Source organism: Myotis yumanensis, unplaced genomic scaffold (assembly GCF_028538775.1).
Source record: "Myotis yumanensis isolate MYYU_CA2020_CCGP unplaced genomic scaffold, mMyoYum1.0.hap1 SCAF_1, whole genome shotgun sequence".
NCBI lineage: Eukaryota > Metazoa > Chordata > Mammalia > Chiroptera > Vespertilionidae > Myotis > Myotis yumanensis.
Window position 1 is genome coordinate 11,002,195 of NW_027223752.1, and position 25,263 is coordinate 11,027,457.

A 25,263-nucleotide genomic window follows, 5' to 3' on the forward strand; every position below is an offset into this window, starting at 1 on the left:
TTTCCTGAAGGGTCTTTGAGGCCTGGAGCTGGAGGAACCCTGGCTTCAGGCGCAGCGGGATGGGGGTGGGGGTGGGTAGAGGGGGACCCATCACAGAACTGCACCCTCCAGCTACTCCTCCCTCCAGCTACTGCTCCCTCCAGCTACTCCTCCCTCCAGCTACTGCTCCCTCCAGCTACTCCTCCCTCCAGCTATTCCCAAAGCCTGAGGGAGGGGGTGGTAAGCAGGCAGCCCCTTATTAAGGAGCTTCCTCTTTTTAAAAAAAAACTTTATTTATTTTCTCTGGGATATAAATAAATGTTTCTCCTGTAGCCCTTACCATTGTGCAAATTTAGACATCCTCCCCGAATGGTGGGGAGACTGACCTTGGCAGGAGAATGGAGCTTCCAGAGGGGAGGGCTATGTCCTGACAGGGACGGCACGCATCGCAGTTCTCCAGATCAGGGCAGCGCTGGGTGCAGCAGCCGTGAATCTGCGATCGATCGGGTCACGGGGTTTTAGAAAAGGGTGGGATCGCATGAACACGTGCGTGAGCAGCATCCCTGCTTAAAAAACAGCAGCAAAAATGGAGCAGCAAGCATCTGGGCAGGAGGCCGTTGGTTTCTACCTGGAGAAGGTCCACACTGACTTCCCGGCCTGATGGCAGGGGGCGGGGGGGGGGGAGTGAAAATGGGGGTGGGGTGGTTTGGAGCCTGATCAGGGGGAGGGTGGGGGTGGGGGCTCTGCTCAACCTGCCTGGGCTCCTGCCCCTCCCACCTCCATCCTGAGGCGGGCGCAGGCCTGCAGAGCAGAGGACAACACGGGCAGTAGCGGGGCCGGATGAGAACAGATGCAGCTTCGTGTTCTCTTCGAGGCCCTCTTCTGCTTGAAGGAAGAGCTCTCTGAGCTGGTCACTGAACCGCACGTAGACAGCTTGCAAAGAGCGTCCCACCTGCCTCCCGAGGACGTGTCTCTTGCTGTGAGCAGAATGGCGGGTGTGTTCTCACGAGGGTCCCCTTGGCAAGGTGTCTGTCCTTGCAGAAGCCTGGATTTGCTTCCCTAGGTCTGCAGTTTCGCTTGCATTTAGGATAGAAATTCGTCTCCTGTTCACTCTCTTAGTCGTCTCTAAGGCCCCCTCCGCTTGTGCGTTGTCACTTGGCCACCAAAGACAGTGTGACCTCTGACCGGCCAGAGCCCCACCTGAGGCCCAGCAGCTCCTGGACCGCACAGGACAGCCTCAGCTAGGGAGGCTTTCCCTTTGACACCACCGTTCCCATGCGGTCTTCAACCCCGTGCTGTTAGCCTTGCAGGACAACCACTGTCCTTCCATTCGTAGGAGATAAAATTAGAGCTAAGCAAGCAGTGAAGTCAATAGTAGAGCTGAGTGAAACCCAGGTCTGACACTAAAGCTCCCTCCACCACCATTCTGCCTCTCTGAGTGGACAGCCAGCTTCTTTGTTTAAATATGTTTCTATTGATTTTTTTTAGAGAGAGGAAGAGAGTGTGTGTGGGGGAGAGAGAGAGAGAGAGAGAGAGATGAATTGGTTTCCTCCCGTACACACCCAGATCGGGGAGTGAACCTGATTGCCTCCCTCTCATTGGCCTTTCCCCATCCCCCTAAGTACACAGGATGTAACCTGGGCCTGTGCCTGACGGGAATTGAACTGGTGTCCTTTTGGTCTATGGGACGATGCTCAACCAACTGAGCCACACCAGCCAGAGCCAACTTCTGTTATTTCTGTTTCTTATTGTTAACCGCTCCTTTCCCCCGCTTGTCACTGCCACGTGGACCATCTCCAGCAGGCAGCCATGTGATGGGAAGAAAACTTTTTCTCCCTAGTTCTTACTTCAATCACTCATTAATGAGTAGCATTTAAAGTTTGGGGTTTCTTTTTTTAAGATGGTTGCTTTGCTCTAACCTCAGTTGGAATTTGGGGGCCCCATTTCACACTAATGCACAGCCATTTTGGTGGAACTTTTCCTTTACAAAGTGTGCCCCGATTCCATCTGGAAAGTAGCCCTATAAAGTGGGAAAACGTCATGTGATGTCATACCCATTTTACTGATGGGAAAATTTGAGGTTTGGGATGTTGGGAACTTGCGTTGGCTCTTGTAATCCAGCCTTCAGCATCCAGCAGGAGGCCAGGCATCGGGTGTCCTGTCCAAGGCCCCCTCTCACATCAGCTCATTGTGTGCCAGGCACCCCCGGAGCTGGGAGGAGGCAAAGCTGTGACAAGAAGTCCAGGTTCCGTCTCCTAGCCCAGCACCGGCTTGTCTCTTGGTTACCCTCCGTGTGGTGAAGAAAGATGGAGGATGTCCAAGAGAAGCTTCCGGTCCCCACGGTAGCTTTAGCCATCACTACAGCTCACCCTGATTTGCAATCCTGGTGGGGAACGGAAATCATTGCTGTGCACATCACATGGGAGGATGTCTTCAGCTTATGTACCGTGGATTTGGGGCTCCTTACAGTTTTCTCTCCCTGAACCCTCTCGACCACTGACCGGGAATGGTTTCCTCCCCTTGGTGGGAGTGCCTGGCAGCCTAGGGCCCCCACAGAGAAGATGCGAGATACCTGGGGGGCCGGGAGGTCCGCGGGAGGGGTCCAAGCAGAGGTTACCGGGAGAGAGAGGAAGCAGCTTCCAGGCTTCCGGGAGAGACACTGGCCAGAGTGAGGGAGTGACGGAGACTCGGGGTGGGCAGGGCCCCCTTTGCCGCTTCTTCCACATTCTCATCCATCACAACATTCAGAGTGGAGACCACGGCATCTCCATGTTGAATAGTTACGCCTATGTTCTGTTTTCAGAAGGAACTAGGGAACGTAGCCAAATAGAGTTTCCCGGCTGATGGAGGGGAAATAAACGCTGTGTCATTGTCAGTGGGTGAAGGTCACAGGTTAAGATTTTGGCCTCAGTTGGGGTTTCTACCATTTGGAGTTGGAGGAGGTCCTTCACCCGGCTTCCCCGCCCGCCCATTGCACCAGACGGCTGGGAATTCTCCAGAAATCAGCCAACCACACGGCACCCAGGTGCATGTTTGTAGGTATATGTAATGACACCTGGGTGTGCCTAGACACTATACCTCTTCTGACTCCTCTATCTGATGGGGAGTCTCTGCGGCACAGGAAGTGGCCTTGCCCAACGTGACCTACTTGATAGGACAGATGTAGAGACAGATCCCCGCTGAGTCCCAGGACCCAGCATCACACGTGGCAGCCAGTCCTGTGCTCCGAGACGTGGTGAGATGGAAAGCCTCCAGGACTGTGGCTGAAACGGACATTTCTGATCCACTTTCTCGGATTTGGTCCATGGAAGCCCAGGCATACCCTCCTTTTCAACACCAACAGCTCAGGGCGTGTCTGGGATCCCCAAGATGATGGAAAATGCCCTCCATTTTGAGATAACATCTTCGGGAAAACTCCTAAGTGGGAGCCATTGCAATATTCATATTTTTGTAATGTTTTAGTAATGTTTGCATTAAAAACACATAGACCCGTGCTAGAAACATTTAGTCAGTAATGTGTTCAATGAAAATTTGCGTGTACTTTTATGTTATCTGCTGCTCAGAGACATTTATTGTTTCTTGGTGGTGGAAATAACTAATGGGACAGTTTCCGGAAAACATGTGCCCAGGGATGTAGAACGTCTGAGCGGCCCGGCCCTCTGACCTGAATGAAGCAGGCTTCCTCCTGTTTCCTGTGGATTTCTCCAGCTCCAGCCTGCAAACCATATTAAGTTTCAGACCAAATCTTGTTTGTGCCACTTTTCGCAACAGCTGCAGTGAGGAAGGAAACTGTGTTCCTTTATTGTAGAATTTGAACTTCTTAACAAAAAATATCACCCTTAGGGCCCCCAGAGTGATAACAAATGGACAAAGAAACGTATTAAAGACTCACAATTCAAGAGGCAAATCAGCTTGTTTTGGGAGGTTCTTTGATGGAATTATCATGAGAGGAAAAAAGAAGAATAGTATTGTTTTTGCTTACAGGCTTCTCAAAATTTTAAAGAACAACAACAACAAAAACAGGAGTCTGTATAGCGGAGGTCCCTTAGCTGTGTGTCCTTCCAGTTACGCCTGAGGGGGTCCCCTGTGGGAGAAAGCTGGAGAGGGGATTCGTGCAGGAAGCGGCCACCAACCTGCTGGGCTGCCCCCCCCCCCCGCCACGCCCACTTCTCCGGCTCAGGAACACTGGGCGGCGCTGCGGCTCCAGCCCTACCCACAACCTCCTCTTCTTCATGTGCCAAACGGGTATCGAACACCCAATTTATCTTAAAGGCTTGTTCTGGGACACAAACGAGGCCATGGCTGTGATTGCCCTTTGAAGAGTAGGGGCCAGGGGTCCTCGAATCCACCTGTACATTAGAACCTTCTGGGGAGCTTTGAAAAGTGTTGACTGCCCCCAGAAGTTCTGATTTTGTGTTCTGGAGTGGGCCCTGGGCATGAGTGGTTTTAGAAGTGCCCGGCGACTTCCCTGTGTGGCGAGGGCTAAGACGCACTGGCGCCGAGTGGACACATGAGGAGGGCATGTACAGGCATGATGAGCTATGGACGCGGAGTAAGGTGGATGGGGCCCTGGGTTTGTAGTTTTTATATTTTACTAGAGGCCCGGTGCATGAAAATTCATGCACTGGTGGGGGGAACCCTCAGCTCTGCCTGCCCCCTCCCACAGTCCGGGAGCCCTCAGGGGCGGGAGGCGACCAGCGATCAGGGGAAGGCGACACCCATCACACCTCTGCTGCTGCCACTGCTGGCAGCGCAAGCTTCAGCCGACCCTGGTTACCTGAGCCTCGGGGGGCCCTGGGCAGCTGGGGGGCTGAGGGGACTGGGCACTGCCTCTTGTGGCTGTGGGCGCTGCCATCTTTGAGGGCAGGGCAGTCAATTAGCATATTCCCTCCTTATTGGCTGTGGGCGCCACCATCTTTGAGGGCGTGACAGTCCATCAGCATATTCTCTCCTTATTGGCTGTGGGCACTGCCATCTTTGCGGCAGTGTGAGGGTCAATTAGCATATTCCCTCTTTGTTAAATAGGATGATGACAAAAAGGCTGAAATCAGCAGGGTCTGTGGGTGTGGTTGAAGCCATGCTAGTGATGTTGATGGCTGAAAGCAGTCCCAGCCCCAGCCAGGAAGCAGGTGCTCTGTAACAGATGAAAAGGTGCCGAAGAACATCAGAAACGCACCCAACAGCAACAGCTGCTCTTCAGGAGCCCGCATTGGTGGGATCTGTTTCCTCCCGCCCACCCTTCACATGACTGACATTCCTCGCTGTTGTTTTACAGTGACTCTGGACGCGGGAGCAGCCTCTTAGATAGAACCATTGCGGACAGGCGGCAGCTCAATACGATCACCTTGCCAGACTTCAGCGACCCGGAGACAGGTGAGAATGAAGAGCCGGCGGGGGCGGAATGGTGCCAACTCCGAGGGACGGGGATGAGGACGGCCACCGGGGCTGGGAGCACAGCTCACGCAAGTCGGTTAAACTCAACCGAGGTGCCTTTTCCCCGTGTCCTTTCCAAGTGTGTGCACCGTGGGGAAGTCGTGCTACATGGCCAGCACATCGCTGAGGGCTGTCTATTTCTTCCCCTTGCTCTTAGAGCCTAAAATTCGAAACTAAAATTCGATTGTTCCCGTCTCCACAGCTTCCCCTCTGCTTTCCCGTTTCTGCCTCTTGCTTTAGATTGCAGACCTTGCTGAAACCCAGGTTTTGCTTTCTAATCAGTTGCACATGTGAACACACATCCAGCGCAAGAGCCTGTAGGAGGCAGGGGATGGGGGGGGGGGGCTCTGAGCTCTGATTCCACTGTCCCACGTGGAGGCCCGCAGCACGCGCCGCCTCTGAGAGATGTCTGTGCCTCCCTCTCATTGGCCTTTCCCCATCCCCCTCAGTACAGAGGAGTAAATAGTCCCCGGTCATTGCCAACACTCCCAACAAGCAATTCTAATAGTAATTCCGACTGTTCAGTGGCAATTTGGAGGACTCGACAGACCCACAACATATACAGAAGTTCCCTCTGCTTTGAGCCTCAAGGAGTTCCAGAGCATCACTCGGAACCTGGCTCTGCTGCTGCTCTGCTGCCCCGGGGTTTGCGTGAGGCCAGTCCCGGGCTGGGTGTGCCTGCTCTTCATGGGCTGGCTTTTGGAGAGGAGCCTCCAGGTTCTTCTACCCCGGGCCAGGTCCCAGCTCCTGAGCAAGCCCCCCGAGAGGAAGCGAGGGAGCAGGCCTGAGGCACGCACAGCCAGCTCCTGGCAGGCTCTCCTCCGTCAGGATGGGAGGGATAGGGCCTCTGGCAGCCAACTGTGGTACCCACCCAAGCCCGGTGGCGTCGCAGTGGCCGGGAGGCTGCGTCCCTGTGCTGGGCTCCCTGTTACCAAGTTGAAAATCAGCTTGGGAAGTCCCATCCCAGGGCCCTAGGTCAGAAGGACATCAGGCCTTGGAAGCAGCCTGAATTGCACACTAGTGCATTTAACATCCCGCAGCCACTGCGCCAAATGCAGACTGACAAGCCGCACTCCGCCTCCCCCTGCGATGGTCCCACCGGACTGATCTGCAGGCCTTGCTGGGTGTAGACTACAACCCAGGCAGAGACTCTGACTCAGACCCGTCCAGTCCTGCTAGAGGGGACTCTAACCCCCTCGTCCTAGAGTTAGAAGGTCGGCTGTCAGGACCAGGCTGTCTTCCTCCTGGGCCCCTTCCCCAGGAGCCTGCGAGGACATTCGTACTCAGACCCCTTTACCTCCGGGGTCTCGCTGTTCTAAATCCCTGACTTAAAGGGCACGGGCAGCCGCCACAAGCAAAGCCGTACCTGTTGGCATCGGCAAGGGCATGTGGCCAGTGGACGTGTGAACTTCCACCTCATGGTCCTGCCGATGCTGCGCCGCCCACTGCACTCGACTCCTTTGTGAAGCCACGGGCACGCTTATATCCCTTGTTTTTCTGTTCCAGAACTAAAATTCACTCCCTGTTTATTTTTGATCTTCTCCTGTGGAAGATATTCGGATACACCAAGCTACAATATAACATAATGAATCCCCATGTGTCTGCTGCCAGCCTTCAGGAACTAGTGTTTTTTTCCAGCCATCTCTCCCGCCCCACACTCGGGTTTTGTAGAGTATTTTAAAGCAAAGCCCAGACATCACATTTCACCTGTTAAAATGTCAGTGTATATGTCAAACAGATAAGAACCTTTCAAAAGTATTAGCACAACACCATTGCTATACACCTGGGTCATTACACAGTACAGGCGCGGGGTGCTTGGTTTGGGGAGTGGTTAGTTACTTAGAGCATGGGTTTCCACCTCTGAAATTGTCCATACACAGATCTGTGGAGTCCCATTAGGGGAACCCATGTCTAGGAGCTTTGGACTGACTGTGGGTTTATTAAATGGATGTGGCAAATTGAAAAGCCCTCCTCCCTAAAGAACATGATTTCCCAGCTAACATCACCTCTGGCCCTCCTGCCCCCACCCCCAGTCATCAAATAGTCCCAGCCATGGAGAGGAATCCAGTGGGGTGACAGTCGTAACTCTGAAGCTGCAAATCACTATCTTTTCTTTGGAACAAATCGGTAGTTCCTTAACTAGAGGGTGAAAAAAAATGTTTTCTTCCCTTGGCCTCCAAAACAGGATGCAGTTAAAAGAATGACTTTGCTGTGGCGAGGTGTTGGGTTATATTAAAGATAAAGCCCCTTCTCCAGTGCCCAGCGCACAGCCACCGGGCCAGCTTAGGGAGCTAGCACCCCACTGCCCCGGGCTGAGACCTGACACGTCCTGTACCTCAGTACCCGCACCTGGGAAAACAGAAATACAGTCAAACCTCATTTCTGGAACATCTCCCATCTCGTGCAATTTGGTTCTCCACCAAGTTGCTCACAGAAAACATGTCTGGGTTATTGAACCAAACTTCAATTTTCAAACTGACAACCCTTTCAGGCTGATACCCTAGCATGACAAAAAAGCATCTCTCAGCCAACAAACAAAGGAGAGGATGCTTTTGTGGCTGGCGGAATCAATGATTAGCACAACTTAAAAACATACAACGGCCATCGGGAGTGCTAATGTTGCTAAGGGTGTGAAAGAAACAATGATCACAGGCAACTGAAGAGGTGGGAAAACCGCTGCTGATTGGATAAACGGAAAGCGGTTAGCCACTGACCGCATTTTGGAGGCAGTGGTACAAGTATGTGAACAAGCAAAGATGCTGCCGGCTGACCTGAAGGACACCCCTGGAATGAGGCTAGGAGGGGGTGGTTTAATAAATTTTAGAAAAGAAGTGTTTGTTTATAGATTAAACAGTACATTAGACAGATACTGGATATAAGAAAAGTTAAAACAGGGAATCATCTGGAGGTCTGGAACGGATTAATTCAATTCACATTGTTTCTAAGGGGGGGCGGGGAATGATTCGGTTTTCGAACACATCGCCCCTCGAACAGCCTTCCGGAACGCATTAGGTCCGAGAACCGAGGCGCCACTGTACACTCTGTGTAAATGCTTCTCATAAAAAGCAAACCTAGGAAAAGTCAAGTTCTCACCCTTTACAATGGACAGGCCAATAGTTTCCCCCAGAATGCCCGGGGTGTTGTCGGTGACGGACATGTTCTTTTCAGTGGGTCTATGCTGAATCGGTGCCCAGGTAAACCTGAGTGGTGTTGGCTCCATGCTGTTACTGCAGAGCAATTAAATAACCAACGGGAAACAACAGATTTGTTTTCTTCAAAAAGCACTTGTATTCTGTTGTCAAGTAGAGGAATGATTGTGTATGACATGACCTCATTTTCTTTGCAGCTTATGTGAGTATATTAAAAGCTAGTTTTATTTTTTCTTTGTGTTTCTAAAGTTTTTTTGCTTTTATCTTTTTTTTTTCTCTTCACTTTTTAGTGTCAGATTCCTCCTCCTCCTCCTCTTCTCTTTCAAGAACCGAGTCTCCTCTCCACCTGTTTGTATCTTCTCATCTTCATTCTCATCCCAAACCCGATACCTTTGTGTGGCCCTCAGCAGCTCACTCATTCCATGGCCCAGGTCCCCGCCAGGAACCCTCTCGGTGTAAACATGGTTTATGGCTTTTCCTTTCTTGTTAGATCTGCTTCATTTGCCTGATGTTTCATTTTCTGATAATCTTCCTAACTGATAAGCTGGATGGGAAACTCCATCAAATTTATCTGAGAGACATATCTTGCTAATTTGAAAATCCAAAAGGCCGTTTGGGGCAGGAGGAGGTACTGGTGCCCGGTTTCCAGCCTTCTCTGTGAAAAGTAAAGAAACCCGTTTTGAGCAGAAGAAATAGAAGCTTTTCTAGGTACTTTGGTGCTTTCCTGGCATTGATATAAAGGCATTAATTAAAGTTTCAGTTTTTAAAAAGGCAAATTAGAACAATTGGCAGATAATTTATTCTACATATTTCTGGTTTTTCAATTTAGAAATTAATTCAACAAGTATGTAATAATCAAGCTAACTCTCTAAAGATAATGGTCATATGCACTTTAAATATGTGGTTCTCGAACTTTCCTGTGCATTAAGATCACACAAAGAGCTTTGAAAGCTGTGGATTAGATCCGCTGGGCCCCACCCCAGAGTGTGTAGTTCAGTGGGCCTGAGGTAGGGCCCAGGAAGCTGCATTTATAAAATACCCCATATAATTCCAGGACCCGTGGGTACTGCACAGCATTTTGAAAAGCAATGCTGTAAATTATTTTCCATTTGCAGGGAAGGGAAATGTAGGGTTTATGTTGTGAAAATAGGCAGAAAAGTTGAGCAGCATTTTAATCTAATCTTGCTTTTAAATAATACTGAAATTTTCAAGTCTGTTTAGGGTGTCTGGGAACCTGTCGATGAAAAGAAAAAGCCTGAATTAAATGGAATGCTGGTTGGTAAAGGCCTTAAATGGGACCTGAATTATGGCTCTCACGAGGAGATCCACCCTTGTTTTCTCAGACTCATTTATTTAATGTTCACTTTACTGGGAGGGCCAGAAAAATTAATCTCTATACCCATGATTTATAAGGCTCATCTTTGTTCCAAATGCGCAGTTATATGCTGAACAAAAGCTCATAAGGGGAACTATTGCCAGAGAAAACTACTTTCTCTAATGTGCTCATCTCTTGGATGGCTAGCCTGCTTTGTTACACATGCGCGTGCGTGTGCGCGCTCACACACACACACACACACACACACCCAGGACAGAAACAAGGCTATCACCTAAAACGGTGGTTCTCAACCTTGGCTGCACAAGGAAATCTTTTTTAAATCGTGATTTCTGGGCCTCATCCTCCGGAAATTCTGTTTCTTTGTTACTAATCTTGTGACCCCACCCCAAAACAAAGAAACAGAATTTCCGGAGGATGAGGCCCAGAAATCAGGATTTTAAAAAGATTCCCAGATGATTCTAATGTGCAGCCAAAGTTGAGAACCACTGACCTAAAATAAGACATCCAGACCTTGCCTGTCTGCATACCAGGTGTTCTGAACCTTGCTTGAATGGCAATCCCAGCTTCATGAACTGGAAGACGGAGATAATGCTATCCTATATAATAAAAGGCTAATATGCAAATCAACTGAACGGCCAATCGCTATGATGCACACTGACCACCAGGGGGCAGACGCTTAATGCAGGAGCTGCCCCCTGGTGGTCAGTGCGTTCCCACAGAGGGAGCAACGGTCAGCCAGAAGCCGGGCTCATGGCTGGTGCGGGAGCCTCTCCCACCTCCGTGGCAGCGCTAAGGACCCCTCAGGGGATGTCCACCTGCCAGCTTAGACCTGCTCCCCACCCCCCGAGGGGTCCCAGACTGCGAGAGGGCACAGCTGGGCTGAGGGACGCCCCCCCTCCCCCCCTCAGTGCACGAATGTCGTGCACCGGGCCTCTAGTAAACTATGAACTGTTTATGTTGTTTTTAATCCCCTTCTTAAAAATAGATTTTTTTTCCCTTCAAAACAATGCCCAGCAGCAATTGCCAACTTCATTTTTTTCCATTAAAACTGTCTTTTGCATTGACTTTTGCCCAGTGTTTTGGTCATAAAATGGGATCTCACTGTTCTAGAATACCTCAGCAATGTTCCCATGGCCGTTCACTCATTTGCACAACAAGCCCTCCGACCTCCAGGCCCTGCCAGTATGTATCACGTTGCATCCCCGGGACCCTGTGTTCCTTTAAACCCGGGCAATTGAAATCCTGGCTCTAGTGAGGCACTTTATAGCAGATTAGTTATAAAATGTTGGGTGAGGAGCACCCATTTGGCTTTCTTCTAAACGTATATGTCCCAAATGGTGCTCAGTTGGTTGTTTTTGAAGCTATGAGTCATCTCCCCCACCCCCTCCTTTAGGGAGTACCTGGCCCTAACCAGGTGTTTAACTAAGACCGACTCGCCCGAGAATCTTCCCCGCCCCGTGGATGCAACGTTTAGTTGGAGACGGAGAAAGCATACCATACGTCAGTGGTAAGTGTAGAATTTCCTGATTAAAGTTGTTATGAACTTGAATCCCAAGTCTTTTCTGTAGGACAGACAGCAACGACCTGACGTTTTATGAATTTCTCCCTCCAATCCTTTGACTTCATAGAAATGAAAACTGGCCAAACCCTACAAACTCTTGGAATCCTAATCAGGGTTCATGGGTGGAAAGATCTGAAAACCGCTTGTTTGATTATTTTTCCCTTCCCTTTGGAATTTCCTGCCCTGGAAACAAAGCACAGTACATGAATCGGTCAGCTTGCCTGCCCGGAGCGCTGAGACGGAGAGGGGAATGCCCAGTTGGCCTTTGTTTAAAAAAGAAAAAAATCATTGTTAGTGGAAAACTCTGTGTCATTCTCGAATTGCAGTCCGATTCCAGAAGCCAGACTTACAGTTGGAAGGTTATTAGAACTCTATTTGCTTTTTTAGCCTCAGTTTTGATTTTTCAAATGTTTTGTTTCTTGGTTTTAATTTTTGGTTTGATTTGTTGTTCCAAGGCAACTCTCCAGAAGTATACTTTCATGGTTTTCCCTCCCTTTTTTCAGTTAGTAAGTAGTCCACCGATCTGTTAACCTTCCCCAGGGCCTCAGAGTCACGCTTCCCTCCCTCATGGAATGTGTGTGGTGGTTGCTGGCGGGTGGTTGTGGAGATGGTGTGGACATTCAGCTGCCACCCGCTTGCCCACTCGCCCCCCGGGGCTCATCTCTCCTGAGGTGCTAACGCTTGGATTTACATCCTGAGGAGGCAGTACTTGCCTGGAAAGGACCACGGAAGAAGGCACAGCGGGGAAAATGCCCAAGTCAGGCTGTGCAGTGGAGGGTCAGAAGCCCCCTGTGCTGATCAGACGTGAGACACCCGGTGGCCCAGGTGCGGGCCATCTGTAAATTTTGGGAAGAAGGAACCAATCGGATCTTGAAATTCCTTTCCAGGTCAGCCATTATTGCAGCATAGAAAAGCAATTCTAATCATTATTTTTCCTAAAATAAGCTAAACAGACATCATAAAACGTAAACTACATCTGCCAACATTTAAAGGAGACAAAGCAATTCCCTGAATATAGAACTAGTGCTTTAGGTGGTGCTCTTTAAGGCACTAGTGAATGATCACATTTTCCGAAGGCTGTTTCTGAGACGCTGATTCTGCCTGGGCAGATATTTTTAGAGACTCACAGTTCACATGAGCACATTAAAGGCTCTGAGAGGTCCTGCAGTTAAAAAAAAAAATTCAAGACTCTCTTAGCTCTGACCCAGTGTGTCCAACCCGATTGCATCGTTTTCCCCACCCTGTGGAATCGCTGTTCCAGGCCAGGCATCTTGGAAATGCTAAGGTACATGATGATCCGGTGAGATCTGAGCCTCTGCTGCCTGTGGCAAATGCACCCCTCCGGGAGATGATTTTTCCTCTGAAATCTTGCTTGGCCTACATGTGCCTTCCTTTTGCCTTTAAAGGTCCATAATAGAAAACAAATGTTTGTCATTACCCTCACATTAGGGTTCTTCAGAAAGAAAAAGGTTTCACGCCAGGGTCCCTGCAATAGCAGGCTCCTCGGACACGTGAAAAAGCCTTGATTTTTAGAAAGTCGGGCGACATTAAACCTTCGGGGAGCCCTTGTTAGTTACAGTGAGGCTTCATGGTTCATGGCTGGGGGGTACATTTATATCAGGGACTTGTATTTTCTACTTTCCCTAGAAGCAGCCCAGCTCTCAAAGGTCAGGACACTGGGTTCGAGGACAGTTCTATGGCTGACCCCTCTGCATTTGAGGGGTGTCCATCTTAAAAGTTCAGCCTTAATGATTCAAATATAAATCTTTTCTCGCTAATTGGGTTAAATTAAAGTCTCCTGCATTAGTCCTGTGGTGTCTTTCTTTAAACAAGATTGAATGGAGTTTTAGGAGATTGACAAGTCAATAATAAATGGCTCTGGGGTAGAAGTTGAGGAGTATGTGTCCAGTAATTAGACGGTCCCCCAAACCCGAGAGACTGTTCCTGTTCGCTGCATTCAGAGACGAACACGCCTTCCCCAGGCAGAAGGGCACTCAGGCCAGAGACGCAGCCTCAGCCATCGGGAGGGTTTCTATGGAGATGGGGGCATCTTCCCGGTGTGGTCCTCCAGCAGGTACTGCCTCCAGCCCAGGCCGCGTGGCCCTGACCGCTGGCATCTCCCTGCATGCATGGGAACGGCGTCCCCCACGCTTCTGTGTGACCGCCTGGCTGGGCCACCCCGCATACCCGCCTGGGCCGTGCCCTGCCTCTCCCTGCCTTAGTGTGACCCTTCCCTAACGCTTTCCCGGGAAGAACCTTCCCTTTCAGAGGCACGTTCTGTCAGGTTTCAACTGTGCTTGATGATTCTGTTAGTCGATGGGAAATTGTGATCTCGTCTGGGGCCTGGGGTTGCTGTCCTGTTCTCTTCCATTCAGTGAAAAGGAACAGTCGCTACTAGAATGGTGACCAAGCTACGTGTCAGAGGGGCCCACAGCTGGAGGCCTCCTGGCCAGTGGGGTTGGGGGAGGACCAGGCAGCTGTCCCTAGAGCCGCTCCAGCCCCATGTCCCCGTCACATTATGGGCATGCTACAGAGAGGGGGGTGGCAACCTTGGGATTAGAAATGTGGGAGGGAGGGCAGTGACAGGCAGCTCCAGGAGGCCACACCTCTGCTGCCTGCTCAGACAGGACTACCCCCAGCAAAGACGGGCGGTGGAGACGAACCAAAGTGTTTAATGTTCTTACAAAGGTACAGAGAGAATACACCTAATTCGAGGGTTGAAGTGAGCATGGACTCTATCTCTCCTCCCCCTTCAAAAACTAAGAGAGAATCATCACTAGCTACTCAGCCGCCACCTCCTTCAGCCCCAGGACACCCTGGTTCTCCGTGCACAGGTGGCAGGGTCAGGGGTCACCAGCTACCAGCAGTCTGCAGTATTGGGCTAACTTGCTCCCAAGCCCTGACTTGAGAAACAGAAATTCTCTTCCTGCTAAAAATGAAAAACGTTTAGCACAGCTCTGCAGCAGAATGCTTAGTCACGCAGATTGCTGCTCGGCAGTCAGGGTCTTTAGAGGTAAATCGCTCCTCTTTTCCTGCTTTTTTAAATAGTTTGGGGTGAGGGGGCCCACAGCCTCCAGGAACTGGAAGCTGAGTAAACTCTGTTGACAGATAACCTTGAATGACGTCGGGACCGAGGGAAAATGAACACAGAGATTCTTGCGCGGCAGGTGATTCGAATGCCAGGCTGGAGCAGCTCCGCCTCGTACCAGCGCGGGCGGGCAGGTCGCTGCCGGGCATCAGGCAGAGAGAATGTGGATGGCAGGCAGAGAGAGGGGCTGGTGCTCCATCGTGGTCCCATGTTCATGTGCATGAGGTCCCGGAGTTCATTCTCGGGCCGGGAAGCAAAGAGCGATGCATCTACTGAGGTCTCTCTGGTGAAGGATTTTTTTTCTATGCATCACGTGACCATTGTCCCTTGTTTTTGGACCCTGCTGCTCTCCTGTCACTGGGCGGGCAGGGATTCCTCTAGGGCAGTGGTTCTCAACCTTCTGGCCCTTTAAATACAGCTCCTCATGTTGTGACCCCCAACCATAAAATTATTTTCGTTGCTACTTCATAACTAATTTTGCTACTGTTATGAATCGTAATGTAAATATCTGATATGCAGGATGGTCTTAGGCGACCCCTGTGAAAGGGTTGTTCAACCCCCAAAGGGTCTCGACCCACAGGTTGAGAACTGCTACTCTAGGGCAAGCTTACCTTCTGCGTGCTGTGAAGATGGGAGGGGAGAGGGAAGGTGGCTGTCCTTCAGACCATAGCCACTCACTCAGTGCCACCAGGCCCAGCCAGAGGACAGCGGGACAGAGCATGCTCTGTGTTGAGTGCCCTGCTTATGGAGACGCCAGGTTCTCAAACAGAACCAAGCCTCCTAATGCAGCGTGCCTCTGGCTGAACAGAATTGTTGGCTGTGAGGTCCTCTGAATGATGAACTTGGAGAGGTGACATGCAGGCCGTGCGATTGCCACACTGGAGGTCTGCGTGGAATGAGCCGCAGGTCTCGTGCTCCGGAAAAGGGATTTTGGTGAAGGCTCAGCCGCAAGGGCAATTTGAGCTGACTGTTCCCGGTGTCCTGCTTGTGACAGGGTTTCTCAACAGGCTCCGGCATATGACAGGAGCTGGGTCAGAAGTCCTCGGGAGGGGCCAGAGCTTGACGTGCAGCTTCCGAGGCCAGCGGCCTTGGTTCCTGGGCCTCTTGGTCCGTAGGGCAATGCCTCGCTCCCCCCCCCCCCCGCCTCCCCCCCCAGCACATGGCGGTCCAAGGGAAGCCCAGACAGAGCCCTGGGTGCAGGGCTCAGGGCCGTTCTTAAGTGGCCCCTGCCTTCGTGTCAGGTGTCCGAGATAACGCTTCCACTGGGGCGTCTGGGTGAGGAGAGAAAAGGCAGTGGGCTTGGGGAAGCACAGATCTCGTCAGCCGCGTGGCCTCTTACGGCGCCTGGACCATTCAGGCCATTAAATTAGGTCACAGAACCTGGGCCAGGTCTGGGGGCATGCTCCCTCCGCCTGCAGCAGCTCCCAGGGCCCGGTTTCAGAGCCACTGTGTCCTGTGACCGAGGGCCGTGCTGGAGCGCAGCAGCTGCTCACCCTCAGGGTTGCCACGGCGACAAGCACTTCTCCAGCAAGAGTGATAAACAAGAGGCAGAGCAGCCGCACTCGCCCTGGCCTACCTGTCGGACCGGATGATTCGGAAGCTTATTTCTCCAGCCGTAGGTTCCGTTTAGAAATATGTCCGATACCCTTCCCTCCGATTCTTTTTCCAAGCTTCACCCATGCACGCTGTAGGAACACTTTGGCTTTGGTGAGAAGGAAAAGAGTCGCTTTAAAAAGATGTAGGTTAGATGAGCACTTCTCGGTGTTAACGTACATAAATCAAAATCCAGCATCTACAGTATTTTGAAATGTACCATTTCAGTCCTATGAAACAGTAAGACACAAGTTATTTTGATTATATTTGATGATATTTTTTAATCAGATACATTCATTCTGATTCAAAATGATGTTTAGCCCTTGTTTTCCTCCAAATTGTAATCCAGGGGAAGAATTTTATTTCCTGAGCCATTGCCGGGAATATAGGTGTTAACTATTAAATACTTTTACCATTATTGTTCGTCCCCTGCTATTATTAGTAAATATCTGAATGCTCCGATATCCGTCCCTGGCCCAGAACATGAAGGGTCTCCGCCCTGTGACATGTGTATAAAAAGGGATTGACCAGGAAGGAAGGATTAGTTCTGATAGCACTCACGCTCCATATCCAAATGGGTTAGTTCTACTCTAGATGTGGGCGGGGGGGGGGGGACCCCGAGTGAAGTACAGTGTTTTGTCCACTGTCAGTTTTAGTCCAGGGCGTGATGACCGCCACACCGAGCAGTCCTGTGAGACAGTGAGGTCTGGCTGTGAGGAGAGCCGAGAAGGAGAGCATCTGAAAGAGAGGGCCACTCATCCAAGCCCGTACAGTGCCGCGTCTGCGGACAGCACACACTCCTTCACGCGTGCGATCCACAGGCATCTGCCACGGGCCTGGCACTGCTACCCCTGAAAATGCCTCAGTGGAGGGCCTGGTTCCTGTCTTGTGGAGCCGCCCACAGTTCAATAGGAGAGACCGTGACTTCCGCTTTCACATGAAACGGTGTGGTAAGCTCCTGGGAGCCCCGAGCACCGAGGCCCGGCTGTCTACGGGCCAGTGATAGGGGAGAGACAGAAGGCTCGCACAGTCTTCCTGGAGGAGTGCTGTCAGGCTGGCTTTAAAGGCTGGATTTGGATCCTGGCGAGTGTTTGAGTCCTGGCTTTGCCATCTGTTGGCTGTATGACTTTGGGTAACTTACATAACCTCGTTAAATCTCAGTTTTGCCTCAAGATTAAATGAGATAATATGTGTAAAGTGCTGATCCCACTGCTGGAAGCATGGAATGTTCTCTGGAACTGGTAGCCACCACTGTCAGCATCGCCGTCACTCGCCAGAGCTTGTTCACAGGGAGACATTCCAACGAGAGGAAGCCACTAACTTAGTTGTATGTAGGTACCACGAGGGAAGGTTCTGATCCGTTCATTTGGCAGAAGTTCTGATCCGTTTATTTGTGGACCAAACCAACAAAGCAGTTTATCCAAAAATCACACTGAGCCCCTCCCAAAGCCATTAAGTTCTTGTAGCAAAGGAGCCAGAGGACCTGGTGGGAAATTTGCAGAAGTTTTCTAGCACAGTCATTTATTATTGAAGTGAGTTAATGATTCCCTTCAACATACCTCAGTTTTGACTCCTAAGGTAAATACCAATAGACACAACCCATGTAAACAAACTCTCTCGAGGGGTCTCAGCAACTCTTCGGTGTAAAGAGGCTGAGAGACCCAGACGCTGAGGAGCGCTGTGCCCCGGTGGCTGAGCCGCAGGGAAGCGGTAGAGCCAGGCTGTCGGCACGTGTAGAACACGCCTTCGGGCTTTCCTTGGCTGAATGGTGGTACCATCCATCTCAGCCGCACCTTGGAATCACGGCCCCACCCCTGGAGTTAGTGATGCCCTTGGTCTGGGATGCATCTGTGGCATCATGATTTGTTAACCCCCAAGTCATTCCGAGGTGAAGCCACGGCTGAGAACCGCTTGTTCAGCGAGGAGGTAAGCCAGCGTTGTCAGGTCAGGCCCAAGCAGCAGCCACCTCCTTTATTTCACTAAAAAATCTCAGGGAAACTGTAGCAAGTCCTGGTTATCAAAGTTAAAATATTACTTTTCCATAAAAAGGTTAAAGTCAAAATAAGACCTGAAAAAACCAATAGCAGTTCTTCCACCAGGTTCCGTGGGCCAGTGAGCACAGCAGGGCTTCCGGGAGCGTTAGGCAGGCGCAGGCGCAGCCGCTGGGCCCGGGCGTCTTCGCTGTCACCCGCCCTCCACGCATCTAGTACCAGCCTGAAGTCGTGTTCTAGAACCTGGTTTCAAATCTGGGGGTGTTGCCCACCTCCCAAAGGCCAGGGAATGAAGTGGGGAGTTGCTAGGTTTGTCCTGAAAATGGCCCCCATCTACTGCAGGGGTCACCAGGAGGCCAGCATGCTGTTTCTAGGTTTAGCCCCTCACGGGGATGCTCTGTAAGTTCACTGTGTAGGCGTCACGTGTGCCGTGTTTAACAGGTGTGTCCCAGCCGTGCACTGGCCCCGTCCCTCCTGCCCCCACTCACACCCCACAGACGGCTTCTGGAGGGAGCTCGGAGCTTAGCAGGTGCGCTGGTTGTTGACTGAGAGATGAGCTAAAGCAGGAGGACAGGAAGTAGTTTCGGCTGCCGTGACTGTATTTCTTTATAGACAAGGAAACCTAGAAACCTCGTGGGGGAAGGGGCGTGTGTCCGTCTTGCACCCCTGTCTGTGTGTGGGAGGGGGTGGCGGTTGGTTGGTTGGGTCTGTGCTTTCACTCCTGATGTTATCTTCTCGGAAACCTCTCACAGGCTCTATCCACGCCACATCCGTGGCGGCCTCCCGCGTGGAGCAGGCGCTGTCCGAAGTGGCCTCGTCTCTGCAGAGCAGCACCCCCAAGCAGGGCCCGCTGCACCCCTGGATGACACTGGCACAGATCTGGCTCCACGCAGGTATGCTCTGCCCCGCGGTGGGCCCCGCCCCGCCCACTGTGGGCCCCGGGCCAGAGGCTGCAGGACCCCGTGGGCACTGCCTCTGGGGCCCACAACCCCTCAGCAGGAGAAATCAGAGCTTTGGCAGTCACACCAAAATGTTAGTGCAGTGGTCCCCCCTTATCCGCGGAGAATATGTTCCGGGCCCCCCAGTGGATGCTTGGAACTCTGGATGGTATTGAGCCCTCTGTGTACTGTTTTTCCTTTTCATACACACCTGTGGTAAAGTTCAATTTATGAACTAGGCACAGTAAGAGATTAACAACAATAATATTAAAATAGAAGCATTTTACGGCCTCTCTTTGTCATATCTGAATCGCCAGCATCCCTACTCTTGCACTGTGGGGCCATGATTAAGTAAAACAAGGGGGCCTTGAACACGAGCACTGTGATTCCCCAACAGTCTGTTCCATAACCCAGCGGGCTAAGTGACTGACAGGCGGGTCATGTACCCAGCGACCCTGGACAAAAGGATGAATCTTGTCCAGGTGGGAGGGAGCAGGATGGTGTGAGATTTTATCCCATTGCTCAGGTTGGCGTGCAATTTAAAGCTTGTGGATTGTTTATTTCTGGAATTTTCCATGTAATATTTTGGGACCACAGTTGAAACATAGAAAGTAAAACTGCCGATGAAGGGGAGACTCCTGTACTTATTTGCAGGAGCCATGAATTCCTCTGTCTCCCCACGCTCCCCTGACCCAGAGCCCGGCACAGAGCAGCACCCAGGAAAGCTCTTCGAGTTGGACTCTAAGGGTCGCAGGGAGCTTGCTGTCCTGCAGCAGGGCCCAGAGAGCTACGCCCCAGGCTCTCTCTGCGGGAGACAGCGTGGCATGGAGGCCCAGACCCAGAAGTCTGGAAGCCCCGCACACTTGGAGGGGAGTCCCAGCTCTACTACTGAACAGCTGCATAGACTGAAGCTAATAGCTTCCTCCCAGCCTCGGTTTCCTCATCTGTACAATGGGAGTAATAGTGCTTGTCTCCGGGGTTGATGAGCACAGTGCCTGGCTCATCCTGGCAGTGAGACTCGGAGCCCCTGGGAGAGGCACAGACCGATTGCTGGCACGGTGCCTTTATCGAAGCAAAGGAGGGGCAGTGTTTTCCATTCCCGCTCCCCTCTCTGAGGTGCTCCTGGTAGTCCACAGTGAGGAGGCAGGTACTGCACCCGCTGGGCCAGAAACTAGCCCGGGAGGCAGGCACCATGTCCCTCCTCCGTTTCACGCGGCTGCTTTTGCGTAGCTAGAAATCCCCCAAATAAATCCAGCACGCAGGCATGTCAGCAACAAGAATCCTACTTTACAGACTCCGAGCGAACAGTGGCTGTGGTTTGCTTGCATTTTTATGTTTCCATATAAAAGACAGTTCTGTTCCTCATGTTTTATCACTTGATCTGCAAGGCCCTCCCAGGCCTTCCCTGGCTTGACTCTCAGGGCGCGTGGTGAAAGCCCAAAAGTGGCTGGGAAAGTGCTTGTTATCCTCACTGGCCATCTGTTTGCTCATTTGCCAGGCCCAATGGTATGATGTCCAACCTTGTTTGGAACTGTTGGCCGGCCTTCCTATAGGAAAACCCGGTGGGTTTACCTGGCTTTGGCGTGTCGCAGACCGGGCTCAGCCAGCCTCTTCTGCCTTGGCACCTTTAATTGAGCCATAAAACAACAGCAAATTAACAAATTATATCCTTCTAAGCAGAAATATATGTGAGGGCTGATTCAGGAATGTGCCGATGGTTCTTCCTGCGCGGACGCGCGCCAGCAGCCGCCTCTCCTGGGTCCTGGGCGCTGGCGGGGAGAGCAGGGAGCAGCGTCATGCCTGCCTCCACTGCTCTGACAGAAGGCCAGCCCCCGTCCAGGCGCCTGGCCGATCCAGTGGCCTTTATGAGCAGTAACTGCAGAAAACGGGGGAAAAGGGGTACGGGTTACTGTCGGGTCAGGAAAGACTGGCTGAACCTGCGGGGCCAGGGTGGGAGCCACTGGGGAGGCGAAGTTGTCTTCCAAATGGGCCATAGACTCTAGTTTGTTTTTTTAATATGTATTTTTTATTGATTTCAGAGAGGAAGGGAGAGAGAGAGAGAGAGAGAGAGAGAGAAACATCAGTGATAAAAGAGAATCATTGATCGGCTCCCTCCTGCACGCCCCCTACTGGGGATCGAGCCCACAACCCAGGCATGTGCCCTGACCGGGAATCCAACCGTGACCTCCTGGTTCATAGGTCGATGCTCAACCACTGAGCCACACTGGCCGGGCTGGAGTCTAGTTTTGAAGGGCCAACGTCTGAAAAACCAGAAGAGCTGAAGGGACCCTATGGGCTGGCATGAGCTCTGTGGACCTCACGGGCTTACTCCTCTTGCCTCTTTCTTGGAAAACTTGACGGCCCGAGTGAGAGCCACGTCCCGGGACGGCTTCCCTGTGGCTTGCTGCCACTCACTCAGTCACCCAGACTTGGTTCCTCCCTGCGCGGCTGGCCGTGACTCTCGGGAGGAGATGTCGCTGCTGTTGGAACATTGCGGAGCAGTGTGGAGGTATCCCGGGGCTTTTATGTAATCATGTGACTTCCCTGTCTCGCTGCCATCGCCTGCAGGACAGCATAAAGCCCTCACTGCTGGTAACGGGTGGTGGTGGGCATTCTGTTGTGAGTGAGATCGAACTTACGGAAACCGGGTGCCGCATCTGCCTGACTGGGCAGAATATGCATTGTGCTTGTGTGCGCGGGCAAACGTGTATGTCATGTGAGTGGCTGGAGTCGATTAGGACCTTTGTAGGGTTTGTGCCGTAAGGACCTAAAGCAATGGCTGTGTTAGAATTGAGATTTAGAATCTTATCATATATTCATGTCATGTCTTCTTCATATAGTTTTTGAAGAGGTCAACTCAACAGGCAGGCTCCCCCAAACTGTGCCGTGTTAGCTACTGTGGTGGGAGCTCTGCTGCTCTGAGAGGCACGGTAAACGTGATCCCGCTCTCTGACAGCTGATGGAAACCAGGTAACACCCGCGTCCACGTCAGCTCTAGCAGCACTGCCAGATTCTGTCCGTTCTGCGAGCTTCAGAAGCAACTGGTTAGATCCAGGTCTGACACCCACGGCCGAGGCGTTTCTGTGACGTTTGTGGGTCTCTTCTCTCGTGGTTGTTTTTCCGACAAGCTCAGTAGAAACGGGTGATGGGAACCCAGGGTAGAGCTAGCTTCAGATCTGAGGGTCACAGGTCAGATCTCCCCGCTATGGTAGGAGAGGGTCCCTGTATGTCCATTTGAATGGCAGAGACCATGAATAGGACCCCCGAGCCTTCATCTGCTCTGTGAGGGTCCGGCCAGAGCCCAGCAGGGAGCACAGACCCAGGCCGACCAGGGGTGCTTGGGACAGGGTGCCGCCTTCCAGTGGGGTGGGACCCATCCCCTGGTTGCCCTCCCCCCCGCCAGCACCTCCTCAGACTCTTCCTCATAATACCTGGTGGCCGACCTGCATGGGTTGTGCATGTTTTTCCCCTGGTTTGTTTGGATGCATGTGACAGTTTTATTTAAATTATTTTTGAATAAATAATACAATTTTGAATAAATAGTGCACAATTGGAAAGGTACAAAAGGCATCGAACGGAAAGACTCTGCCCATCGCTGAGCTTGTCTCTCCCACCCACAGGCACCCACTGTCAGCAGTCGGCACCTTTGAGATGCCACACTCGGAGGTCACTGCTGTCCCACACGCGAGGCTGACTCATGCCTTCCTGCAGCTGCAGAGCATAAGCCCATTGTATGAACTTGCCATCATTTTGTCAGGACTCCCTCGCTTAACATTTAGATTCTTCCTAGCATTTTGCTGTTACAGACAATGCATCAATAAGTATTGTTATGTGTATTGTTCTGTATCTGTATCTAAACGTGGAAATGAAGCATCAAAGGGTGCATACTCGAATTTTGATAATCGTGTCAGATTGTATGAATTTCTATTCAGTCACTAATGTCTGAATGCCCATTTTCTCGCATCCTTGCCAACGCAACGAATTACCAAACTTCTCGATCTTTGCCAGTCTGACGGGTGAAGATGGCATTTCAGTTGCCTGCTCATGACGCCCGCCCAGTCATCTGCTTCGATGCTCAGCTTTTCTTTCCATTTGTAAGCATTTATTATGGCAAAGAAATGTGCCTTGTCTGATACGTGCTAGAAATATTTCTCCCCGTTTTTATTTTGTTAGTGCTTTTTGTCCTTTTTACTGCCAGTTTTTAAAACATACATTTATCCGTCTTCTCTTGGTGGCAGCTGGCCTTCATCTGACATTTAGAAAGCAAGTACCCATTTTTACGGTCTCTTTTCCTGAAAGTCCGGGGGATCTGCCAGTGCCACTTGTACATTCGTTTTATAAAGAAGGTCGGAGGGGTTGTCTGCCCCTCTCGCAGGAAGGAAAGCCAGGCTAGACAGAGGAAGCACCTCTGAACTCCTGCGGCAGAGTCGGAGGTGGAGCAGAGGACTCGGTGTTCACTCCACGCGCGACCCGTCTCCCTCCGGCTCTGTCTGACGCAGACCTGGGTGCTGCCGTTGGAACCATTCATTCCCAGAGACTCCGAGCAGAACCAGGGCCCTCCCAGCCAAGCAGCCTGGGTGCCATCTTTCCATTTCCACGTTGGGATGGCAGCTAAAAATGACACTGCAGTAGGTGGTTAATTTCTGCTTGTTACTTACTAATAATTATAGCTTTCACTTTGGCACCTCTCACAGTCGAAACCAACGGCTATTCTTAGATGTGCAAGATCAGATTTTCTGATTTCTGCTGGGAATTGAGAGCCATGATACTCTCACAGACTCCTTGGCCCTGGCCCTTTGCCCTTCCCCCTGCCAGGCTCCTCCCAGCCACCAGCAGGCCGCATGGGCAGAGTCACGGCCCCTCCCCTGGCGTGACGAAGACAGCTCCCAGGCAGGTGGCCTGCTGTCACTCAGAGGGAGCGCCCGCCTGTGGGAGGGATCGCGGTCCCCGGTCCTGCCTGCTGACGCAGTGCCCTTGTTGCTCAGTCAGCCCACCAGACTGCCCCTTCCTCTGCCCAGAGGTGGGTTTTAATTAATGGTCTACAGCTTGCAAGTAGCCAACTCTCATCAAGGACTGTGTGTGTGTCAGACATTATTCCATGAACTTTATGTCTCGCGTTGTTTAGTCCTCATGATAGCCTTATGGGGCATGAATGCCCTGTTCACCTCATTTGACAGATGAAGAAACTGAGGCACCGCTGTCGTCCCTTGAGTGGCTGGTGGTTCGCTTTTCCGCAGCGGGAAGCCTGGGGAAGAGCTGGTGTGTGGGGTCAGTGGGGACGAGAACTTGTGTCAGGTGCCTGAGAACATGCAAGTGACAATGTCAGGCACAGGAATTTGGGGGTGGGTGCAAAGCCAGGGACGTGATGCGAATGGCTGGGAAGAGAATGTCGGTGGAGGAGGGAGAGGGCTGGGACAGGGAGCTGAGGCCCCACATTTAAAACCTGCTGCGGGAGGAAAGGCCAAAGAAATGGAAGGAGTGGGCAGCAAGGCAGGAGGGGACAGGAGGGGTGGGGCAGTTGTGGCCGCAGAAGGGGTGCACACAGGAGCCCATGCGGCAGTGGGGAGCGAGGGCTCTGGACTTGGACGAGTCCCACCATGGTGTCCACGGCAGGGCGACCCCTCTGATGGATGATGCAGTCAGGATTGAGACCCTGTCCATCATCCAGAAGACAGGGGACATGCGATGGCGTGACGCACTCCAGAAGGCCAGAGTGCCAGCACCAGGGCTTGGGCAGAGGGCTGGCCCACAGAGCAGAAGGGGCAGCATGGATGGGTGCAATGGGCAACGAAGGGTGTGAGGGCTCAGTGGCAAGAAGGGGCTCAAGGTCGGCTCAGCTGGTTTCTGTCTCCTCTTTGAACGATGAGTCAAGTTCAGCGGGGGCTGGGGACGGAGGGCTAGGGGAAAGGGTTGAGGAGTCAGGAGAACATCCGGACCGAGGCCGGGAGGGGACACAGTATATGGCCAGTGCAGCCAGGAGCTAGTCTCGCCGTCCCACCGAGCCCCTGGCGGAGGGACCCCTCTGCACAGCCGTTCGCAGACTTGGAAATAAAGGTCAGACATGTAGCCAAGCCCTCGATGAGGACAGGACCTGGGCAGGGTTCCCCCCGGGGGACTGCAGGCCCCAGCGTGGGGCCCGGCCCCGAGAAGCTCAGGGTAGGACCAACGCATGAAAACAAAGCCTCCTTTCGCTTC

At 51.9% G+C, this 25,263-nt stretch overlaps 1 protein-coding gene across 6 annotated transcripts in view; it reads left to right on the forward strand.

The window, feature by feature from the left end:
* LOC139009585 (tetratricopeptide repeat protein 7B) overlaps positions 1–25,263 on the forward strand; it is a 191,201-nt gene that overhangs the window by 137,155 nt on the left and 28,783 nt on the right. For 2 of the 6 annotated variants that reach the window (XM_070413837.1, XM_070413838.1), the window contains 4 exons: positions 5,255–5,352; positions 8,852–9,016; positions 11,914–11,964; positions 18,883–19,023. In XM_070413837.1, coding sequence (XP_070269938.1) covers positions 5,255–5,352; positions 8,852–9,016; positions 11,914–11,964; positions 18,883–19,023 — 455 coding nt within the window. The remainder of the gene's footprint in view (positions 1–5,254; positions 5,353–8,851; positions 9,017–11,913; positions 11,965–18,882; positions 19,024–25,263) is intronic. The other 4 variants (XM_070413833.1, XM_070413834.1, XM_070413835.1 and 1 more) reach the window with 2 other exon arrangements.